The sequence below is a fragment of the Osmia lignaria genome, chromosome 7 (assembly GCF_051020975.1).
Source record: "Osmia lignaria lignaria isolate PbOS001 chromosome 7, iyOsmLign1, whole genome shotgun sequence".
Lineage (NCBI taxonomy): Eukaryota > Metazoa > Arthropoda > Insecta > Hymenoptera > Megachilidae > Osmia > Osmia lignaria.
In genome coordinates, this window is record NC_135038.1 from 4,980,520 (window position 1) to 4,989,849 (window position 9,330).

Genomic DNA, 9,330 nt, shown 5'->3' on the forward strand with positions numbered 1-9,330 from the left:
GCGCGCGTACCAAGCGAAGACGACTCGCGACTGTCGCGTGGGCGGACTGACGGACCTCGTGCTTTCGAAAGGATCGACCAACCGACGTGGAATCGTAAAATGGTACCGTGCATGGATTGGTCGAAGAAGCGGCGCAAAGGCGGCGACCGTTGTCCTCTGTCGACGAAAAAACAATCTAACCGCCAGTGGGATCGCTTTGGCCGAGAGCGGAGATCGCCGGCCAATAGTGGAGTGCCGTTTCCGAGGCCTGCCGGCCGCCATGCTGCCCCCGGACTTTTCCTAATTTACAGTTTAATTAGCGTGCAAGGAACAGGAGAACCGTGTACAGGCATCGATTGGACGGTTCACCGAGGATACCATCCTGGTGGAACAGAGGAGAATAAAGACGTCGAACAGAGACGAAGATATGTCAGCCAGTCAGTCTTCGGCCTCGTCGTTCGCCGACTAGTGTGAAATATCGCGCCCAAGTGTTACGAGCACGACCACGCGACTCATAGGGACTCGCATAGTCTTCGGAAAAGGAATACTCCTATCTTTTTTCGATCGCTTCGTCGTCTCCCTTTCCGCCACCGTATTTTTCTTCATCCTTGAGAATCGGTAATTCTCGATCGAACGGTATCAAGCGGAAGTAATCCCTGTTGCTTCCTATTTCTTCAGCTACCATACGATTCCGTCGGTAACACGTTGCTCGAATGAGGGAATCAATCCGGAGGAGTACGAACAAAGAACACCCGCGACCGTTGTTTTCATTATCTTCCGAGAATCATTGGTGAACGAGATCGAACGAATTATCGATTGAAGGAAGATATATAAAGGAACTGCTGTTATCTCTACCGAGTCTCGTAACTCGGAGGGAAGGATCAAGAGGAGATTCGGTGGAGAAGGAAAATGCAGCCGGCACCAGCTACCCCTGGTTCTCCAGCGCGATCATCCTGTTGCGAAAGAGAACGCGAGAGAGAAGTGCACGAGGATCGCGAGAGAGATCGTAGCAGACTCGGCAGACAGAATCGTGGAACTCCTGAAGAGGATCGCGAGGAACAAAACGAGGACAGGATGGTGGTATCTGGACAGAGTCTCCCTGGTGCTATGACGGTCAGCGGGAATCAAGGATTACCTCTCTCGTTGTCGCTCGAGGATAGAGATCTATGGACCAAGTTTCAGTGTCTCACCAATGAAATGATTGTTACAAAAAACGGAAGGTGAGAATCAATATTATCGACTCTTTTGAAATTTATTTCAAAGAATCTTTGTACAAGCAAGTCGTCGAGTAATTATCGTCTAAGAGGAAATCATTAATCTATTAAACGCGAACGATAAACGGCTGAATCATTTGCACGTTTAAAATAGTAACGTAGCAAGTCGAAGGATCGTCTCATAGAAAGATCCAAAGTAAAGATGGCTCTCCGTCGCGCGTAAAAATGTATTAATTAGAGCGTGGGTGCGAACAAGGCAGAAGGTAAAAATAATAGTTCATATACATCGTGCAGAGGAGAAGGAAAAAAAAGACGAGTGTGCGGAATGGAAAAAAAAAAAGAAGATTGTTGCAAAACGTTACGAGAATTTAGATGATTCACCCGAATGAATATTCCGTTTGCCACGAAAAAAGTAAATAGTAATCTTTCCACGATTATTTCACGTCAATGTTATAACATCAATCCGATCGATCACTTTTTTTTTTCAATCACTTCTCTGTATCGATTCGAACGAGGAACGTAGTCGCTACAGAATATTACATTGAAATGAATCCTGGTTAGTAGTTAAGTAATAATGGAAACAAAAAAAGAGAAAAATGTAATGAAAAACGAATAGAGCAAAGTTGTCAGCGCGTACCGGCGCGGCGGATCAAAAGACATTCGCTAGATTGTATCCCGACCGACTACTTTTTGCTATATTATCAAAAAGGATTACGGTTTGTCGACCGCGTTCTTCATCAGCAGGCAAACTGTCCGCAGGTACCATCTCAACCGGGAGAGAACGTTTTACGCGGGATTTCGTGAGCATCGTAAAATTTTATTACCACCGTCTCGATTCTCTCTGCTGTTCGCCGCCTTCGGTGTTACTTTCATTAGTGTTTATACAATTTCCGTACCTTCTGGGCCGCGAGTTTCGTTATCATCCGAAAGAACTATCCTCTGGTAGCTGGTACCATCAAAGTTCGATTCAGATCAAGATAGTCGTTCATTCTTATTTTGTCGATTTTTATTTTCAGACGAATGTTCCCGGTTGTCAAAGTAGTCGCCCGAGGTCTGGAACCGAAGGCTATGTACACCCTTCTTCTGGAATTCGTCCAGGTGGATCCGCACAGGTAAATTTCTATCTATCACCCGGTACGGCGCGCAAGGACGTTCGACGCTCGTTAAAAAAGATTCTAAACTCGTTAGAACGTTATTTTTAACGGTAACGATGACGTCGAACTGACGCAATTGAATTTATGTAACATCATTGGACATATTTCAGATGGAAATACGTGAACGGTGAATGGGTACCAGGCGGGAAAGCAGAGGTAGCCCCTCCAAATCCGATTTACATACACCCGGAAAGCCCAAATTTCGGCTCCCATTGGATGAAGGAAGCAGTTTCGTTCGCCAAAGTGAAGTTGACGAATAAATCAAACGGGAACGGGCAGATTATGTTGAACTCGTTGCACAAATACGAGCCTCGTGTACATCTCGTTCGGGTCGATGCTGTGGAACAGAGAACGGTATAAATGTTGCGTTAATATTGTAAGAAATGAAAGAAACAGAGATCGAGGTATTTTCATTTATGAATGTATGCCTAAGGTGCTCACTTACCGTTATCCCGAGACACAATTCATAGCAGTGACAGCTTACCAGAACGAAGAAGTCACAAATTTGAAGATTAAATACAATCCTTTCGCTAAAGCCTTCCTAGACGCTAAGGAGAGACCCGCTGATCCGCAGACGTATCCTCAATGTGAGCCGACGTTCATTTTACTTGATATTCTTTCATTTAGATAGATGATTCAGTGAAATATTTATTTGTAGATACTGGGGCTTGGTTTTTGCCACAAGCTACAATGGGATACGAATACAACACCGCCATAGCGGCTGCCCAAAATCAGGCATCAGTGACGGTGAATAATCATCTCTCTAATCCCTGCACCGTTTCAACAGCTGGCCACAGGAATACCTGTAGATCAACCCCGTATACACTGAGACATAAATACATTCAAGATGGTATGTTGTTCGAGTGAATTCGTAGCATCGAGTTTTTCTTGCGAATTTTTCTTACCTTGGAGAAAACAGTCAGCTCGATGTTTGAAATGATTATTACAGAAGAATGCGCGGATCCATACAGTTCAGTACAACTCTTGCATTCCACAGCGTACGTAGCAACGCCAGGATGGTCGCCGCGAAGTCCAGAATCCTTGCAAAACTTGAATCCAGCTTGTTTACCGCCTTCTCAAGAATGGCCGAGCTCACCTTCGCCGTCGCCAACCTCGTCGTCGCACTCGGTGTTCAGCAGAGGTGTCGTCGGTACCTCGTCGCCGACCACTGCCACAGGATGTACTCTATACGTACCCTCTAATTTATCCTCTGTTCCTCAAGAACACGCTCACTGCACCGACACCTCGGCTTGGATCCATCCTACAACTCTCTCGGAACAGCAACAGCAACAGCAACAATCTTACTTGAATTTAAATTTACATTTGCATCATCAGATGTCATCGTACACGTCGGTCCCGCACACGGGGCTGCATCATTCCCTACATCCAAATGGCACGGATACAGTTCCTCCGGTCGACGAATACGTTCACGAGTACCACGCTTCGCCTGTTCAATCGACCACTCCTGATCGTCATCCTCAACATCATCACTCTCAGATGTTGCATCTGCAACCGATTCAACAGACTGGAACGGTATCTCCCGTTAGTGTCGAGTACGACGCTCCCTCGAAGGATCATCATATTACCGTTAGTTATTCTGATCAAAATGCGGACACATTGAACGATGTGCAAAATGATGAGAATAGAAGATATATGACTACGGTCATTGATAGACATCATCGACAGGACTCGGATATTACGGGTAACGATCATCAAACGACTGCTTGGACGCCGTTGACACCACCGCCTGCCCCGCAAACTACGGCAATTTGATTGAAGTATGTTATACAATTGGTTTTGTTTAAGGTATAGAGATGATACTTGATTTATATACGTTTTATCTTCATAGTTAGGTGATTGCATATCGAGTTGCAGTACCCACTTGAGTGCAATAGAAACGATACGTGGGGGAGTAATTAAGATGAATAATTGATAAATTGATAATGAAATATTTTGGCAATATACGAACGTGAATTTCACAGATTAAATCCGTCCCAAGATCGTGTCTTAATATTTTTTAGATGATATGTATTAAGAATAATCTAATCATTGAAATAAAACATGCTAAACGTGCAAACATCGTTTCACCTTCCTCAAAATTAAAAGGAGTACGTACAATGAAATGTTGCAACGATTTGTTCATGGAAGATATACGATAATTTATTCATATACAGATGCCAGTACGTATTCAGATTTTTTACATAGAAAGCAGTAAAGGCACTTTCACATTTTGTTGGTAAGAACTTTCTAAAGTTTATATACAAACATAAATTTGTAACTGTACATGCATATATATATATATATATACGGTAAATAATTTAATCAAATCGTAGCGAAGATTTACAAAAACAAAAAATTTTAATAAATTCATCATTTATACAATTACAATGGTACACTGAAAATAAGATTATTAAAATGTTATTTTTCATTTTAGGAAATGTCCAGTTTCCATATCACTCCTTTCCAGATAATATCGTAAGTTGACTAACATTTACTTGATAATGAAAATAAATTATTGAGATTTCTTTTTTTCCTATACATTCATACAAATTAATAATATTATATTAACCGAACCAATGATTGCCCATGCAATCTCTTGTCCACTGAGTCTGACATACCCAACACCAATGATAACCACAACCTGCTCGGGTGCAAACCATGTGCATACATCCTCCTGAAACAAAATATTTTTTATAGATTTTACGATATAATTTTGTTGAACATTAAACAAACTGTTCAGTGAAATAGGATACCATCTCTCTCTGTTGGTGTCCTGCATTTCGGGCATGGTTTGGTTGAAATTTGTATAGTTTTCTTACTAGCTTCGTCCCATTTTGCCTGAATATAATAAAATTGAATAAACTCTTGAACTAATGCTCAATTAAAATTGAACTAATCTACGTACATCTTTAGCTCTTTGCGGATCAACCGAATATCCAGATTTGTGTACCGCATTGGAGGATTCGGATGGCGGCAATTCACATTCCCCTACATGAAATCCCTGTAAACATCTCCTGCAGAAGACATACTGAAACCGACAACGTACAATTAATATTTAGATTCTTAATATTCATCCTGCAAAATATTTTATGCATATAATTACCCCACAACCGCCGATACATTGAATTCTTCTACATTCGTCATTAGTACCATCATCTGGAGATGATGGTATAATACCCATGCCACAATCCGGTCTTGGACAAAGAAGTCCACCAGCGCGTAAGACGTATTCTTCGGTACTAAACCTTTGATACTGTTCATACTGCATGACATACATATACTGTTTGTTAACATTTAAATTTTCTTCATTCTTCAAAGTTCATTTATTCTCCATAAAATACCTGTTCTGGAGTTAGGAGATGAAAATGGTGGACTTCAGGGATAAAAGAATCTGGACATCCTGCTGGACATGGCAAAGTATAATACCCTTTAGTTTCATCAAACTGAAATTGACGTTCCCTTAAACGAACCGAGCAATAATCTCTAAAGCAATCAAGGCAAGTTACATGGCCTGCTTCGCATGGAAAGACTAACACCATATCTCTATAAAGGTAACTCTGTATGAAAATCTTGCTATTTCTTATTATTTGTATTATTTTTAATCTGTATGTTAATCACCTAACATCTGTACATGCAAGACAAGGTATCTTCCTTAAGTTAGGTTTTATGAGATAAAGAGGAACTGCTTCATCCTTTTCCCCTAGGCTAACATGTTTTGCACATTTAAAATAGAATCGTGCATACAAAACTTGACATTCTGTATCATTAGAAATTGATGTAGGTGCTGGACAAAAATCATTTTCACAGTGAACTGTTATCCTTTTAGGATGTAATACATCTGGCCAGCATTGAGGATCTCTGTCTACTGTAACAGCTCCACTGTTGCAAGTTGCACATTTCACCCGTAATTTTCCAACTGTGACAGCTTTACAAGGTGCAGAACAAAACACAAAAAAATGTGCTCTGTTCTCTTGTTGTTCTATAAACATAAGAAAATTTTGATAAAATTCCAGCTATCTTTAGTATTTCAAGAACTATGGTTAATGAATATTCACTTCAACCATTTGGGTTTATCCTTTAAATGGCTAGGATTATTCTACCTTCCATGGATGAATTTTCTTGCGTATCTGATTCGTCAAAAGGTAAATCAGTAAGAGTTTCGTTCATTGGCTTTCCACCGCTTTCATTTGACTCTGATAATTCTGAAGATTCTTCAATGGTACTGGTGTCTTTGCTTTTATTAAGCCTTTGGGGCGGAGTTCGAATTGCATGTAAGATGCTTTGTTGACCCAAATCACATTCCTAAAATAACATTTTGCATGAAACCATCAAGTGAGGTTATTATGTGTAAACAGTTTTCTGCTTCAAAACTATAGATTGTCAACGAAATTGACTTATGATACACGTAAGCTTACCTCTATTATCGTTGAATTATGCAGTTCTTTACCTGCAAATATTATTTTTATATCTTCAGGTGATATCCCCATTTCTGATGCTATTAACTGTTTCACGTTTTTTATATCCCATTTTGGATCTAAATCGACAGCAATTGTGCTTCCAGTATTTGTTTTGACAAATATACTCAGTGAATTTGTTACTTTTCGTCTACTGAACCAAATTAATTGCAACATCGTTAGAAACACATTCCGTATGAAGTCAAAAAAGAAACTCATACTGATTAATTCGAACGTCGTTTATTTTGATGAATTTTTAAGCAAGAAAGAGATAGAGAATGCTACAGTACTGACAATGAGATTAATTTTTTGGAATACAAGAATTATTTCAATCCAGTATATAATCTAAAAATAAAACAGTATGTAAATATCGTTCAAATGGTTGCGGTGGAACAACTAGGAATCTGAAAGAAATTTAATAATCATTCATCTTCATCAAACGTGGTGAAACATTATATGTTATACCACAAACGGGGTATAAAATAGATGTTTTATCTTATGAGACTTTGTGTCGCATGTTTTAAAGTACCGATTTGTGATCTGTTTTCGTTGGATAAGAAAGGGGAAATGTCCCTCGACACCATCTCTGGTACAATTTTGGAAACGTATGTGCTGGGGTAAATAAAGAAACTTAATGTATCGACACAGATTTAATTTTACATACATAAATGCCACCGATGGGAGTAAGTAAAAAATATATACAAAGTACATACAAAAGTAAACCGATTATTCAAGATATTTCAATATTTAAGGATTTTTTATCTTAATTCTTTTCCAACCATTTTTGAGTTTCTTGTATCTCGCGGTAGTTAATATTTGTACCAATGGTGGTTTTAATTTTGTAGTTATTTTCTGCCCCTTATCGACAGTTACCGTAACATCGGTAGCCTGTTCAGTTATTCCATTCGTAGTACTAGATGTCGCGGTAGGTTCAGTAGTTTCATCTGATATTTCGTTAGAAACTAAGTTACGAATTGTATTTATCCTTTTAATACATCTGTCTCCCTTATTTGCAGCTTTGTATCGTTGAAGGTATTCATTCAAACCCATTCTTATCCCAGAATCGTCCCACGGAGGGAACTTATATATATCGCCTCCTGGAATCCATTTTTGTGAGGATTTATCCCAGCGCCCTTGTACGACGTCCGTGCCCTTCGGAATTGTGGAACCTAAACCTAAGTAAATCACGAATATTATATTCATTATTTATTTATTGTTTAATAAATGATCACTTACATGTTTCTTTTATACTCTTCTTTTTAGACGATTTTTGTTCAGATTTCGAACATGCAGCCAAGTATTTGCGAACGTTTACATTGTTTTTTACAAAATCATCCCAGAGTAGATCGCTGGAAATTGTTGGAATCGCCAGATCTACCAACCATCGCTTGCTTTTGTCGATAGTTATAGGTTTCTTGGGCTGTTTCTTGTCCCTTATTCCTGGGTACGTTCTAACTATTTTTTCTTTTCCTAAAATTGAAATTAAATCAAAACGTAATATATCTCAAAATCAACTATCTAATGAAATTGAATTATTTACTTAGAGTTAATAACGCTTCCTCGTTATCATCAGTATCATCCCATGATACATGAACACGGGGCAGCTCCCTCGAAGAAAATGGCTCTTTCTCCGCAAAGGTGATCTTTCCTGGACTTCGGACCAGCCGTTTTTTAGATCCTAAAATTGGTGATTCCGAACGTTCCTCGACCCAGCATGGAGCTTCTCGAAGACGTTCCGGAGATTCTATGTCTTTAAACAGAACGTCGTTCGGTGAACAGGAAACACATGTTTCCCAATCGCTATCAGATTTCCTTTTCGCCCTTTGTTTCGGTTTTTGCTTTCGCGCCTTTCTTTTTGTTTCCTTATTTCTCTTTATAATTCTTTGTATTATATTTCCACTTGTTTCTTTAGTATTCGACGATGAACTTGATTCGATAGTGGACTCGCTTATACTGAGTTTACGAGACTTTTTCCGTAGCACAGGTGTGCTACAGAAACTTGAATATCTTTTTTGCTTCTGATTGCATTGGGATTTATCAGAGGAAGACATCCTGATATCTTACTTGATGGTATTATTCGTAACTACTGACGGTTAGCGAAAATCTTCGACTTTAAGTTTGACTTTGATTTCGTAAACTTGAATTTAAGTCGTGTGTCGGAATTAGTTCTCGTGTATGTAAATATTAGTGGTGTAATCAGAACTGTATATTTCATATAAGGGGCAATCATGAGAGAAATTAATATTTATATATTCTTTTTAACATATACTGTTGATAGGAAACGAGGATGAACGCGGAAGTAGATCGTGATTTTTAAAATAACTCATCTCGAGTCAGGCCATTTACGATATTATCGTGTTAATTCTTGGAAGGTTAATCAATCAATGCATCGAATTGGCGTCGATCATATTTCGAGAAAAAAGAAGATTGAAAATAGAAATATTTTCACATAAGTGGTGTTTTATTTCAATTATATTACATTTTTCTAATTGTTATTATAAATTTTGTTTTTATTATTTACAGTGTTCA

At 39.0% G+C, this 9,330-nt stretch overlaps 3 protein-coding genes across 5 annotated transcripts; 1 reads left to right on the forward strand and 2 right to left on the reverse strand.

Moving 5' to 3' along the window:
- The first annotated feature begins 44 nt into the window (after positions 1–44).
- byn (T-domain transcriptional activator brachyenteron) lies at positions 45–4,623 on the forward strand. Of its 3 annotated transcripts, XM_034335986.2 has the most exons (7): positions 45–1,199; positions 2,210–2,305; positions 2,458–2,701; positions 2,781–2,934; positions 3,006–3,197; positions 3,297–4,125; positions 4,197–4,623. In XM_034335986.2, exons 1-6 carry the CDS (start codon positions 889–891, stop codon positions 4,118–4,120), a joined length of 1,821 nt encoding a protein of 606 aa, XP_034191877.1. In that variant the 5' UTR covers positions 45–888; the 3' UTR covers positions 4,121–4,125; positions 4,197–4,623. The 3 variants fall into 3 exon arrangements, with proteins under 3 accessions (XP_034191877.1, XP_034191876.1, XP_034191878.1); XM_034335985.2 differs by having other exon boundaries at positions 3,297–4,623; XM_034335987.2 differs by having other exon boundaries at positions 3,345–4,623.
- A 108-nt stretch (positions 4,624–4,731) lies between these two features.
- On the reverse strand, positions 4,732–7,101 carry park (E3 ubiquitin-protein ligase parkin). Its single transcript, XM_034335989.2, has 8 exons — positions 6,763–7,101; positions 6,448–6,649; positions 5,966–6,326; positions 5,689–5,890; positions 5,451–5,609; positions 5,253–5,375; positions 5,101–5,185; positions 4,732–5,021 (listed from the first exon to the last, which is right to left on the reverse strand). Exons 1-8 carry the CDS (start codon positions 7,018–7,020, stop codon positions 4,912–4,914), a joined length of 1,500 nt encoding a protein of 499 aa, XP_034191880.2. The 5' UTR covers positions 7,021–7,101; the 3' UTR covers positions 4,732–4,911.
- A 447-nt stretch (positions 7,102–7,548) lies between these two features.
- On the reverse strand, positions 7,549–9,309 carry LOC117609534 (uncharacterized). Its single transcript, XM_034335996.2, has 3 exons — positions 8,342–9,309; positions 8,038–8,271; positions 7,549–7,976 (listed from the first exon to the last, which is right to left on the reverse strand). Exons 1-3 carry the CDS (start codon positions 8,850–8,852, stop codon positions 7,549–7,551), a joined length of 1,173 nt encoding a protein of 390 aa, XP_034191887.2. The 5' UTR covers positions 8,853–9,309.
- Between the last annotated feature and the right edge of the window lie 21 nt (positions 9,310–9,330).

Coding starts and splice junctions, on each gene's coding strand:
- byn (XM_034335985.2), top strand. CDS start 889: ATGCAGCCGGCACCAGCTACCCCTGGTTCTCCAGCGCGATCATCCTGT. Junction 2,702..2,780: donor ATGCTGTGGAACAGAGAACG/GTATAAATGTTG, acceptor TGTATGCCTAAG/GTGCTCACTTACCGTTATCC. Junction 2,935..3,005: donor TCCGCAGACGTATCCTCAAT/GTGAGCCGACGT, acceptor ATTTATTTGTAG/ATACTGGGGCTTGGTTTTTG.
- park (XM_034335989.2), bottom strand. CDS start 7,020: ATGAGTTTCTTTTTTGACTTCATACGGAATGTGTTTCTAACGATGTTG. Junction 6,327..6,447: donor AGAAAATTCATCCATGGAAG/GTAGAATAATCC, acceptor TTATGTTTATAG/AACAACAAGAGAACAGAGCA. Junction 5,022..5,100: donor GACACCAACAGAGAGAGATG/GTATCCTATTTC, acceptor ATTTTGTTTCAG/GAGGATGTATGCACATGGTT.
- LOC117609534 (XM_034335996.2), bottom strand. CDS start 8,852: ATGTCTTCCTCTGATAAATCCCAATGCAATCAGAAGCAAAAAAGATAT. Junction 8,272..8,341: donor GGAAGCGTTATTAACTCTAA/GTAAATAATTCA, acceptor TTTCAATTTTAG/GAAAAGAAAAAATAGTTAGA. Junction 7,977..8,037: donor GAAGAGTATAAAAGAAACAT/GTAAGTGATCAT, acceptor TGATTTACTTAG/GTTTAGGTTCCACAATTCCG.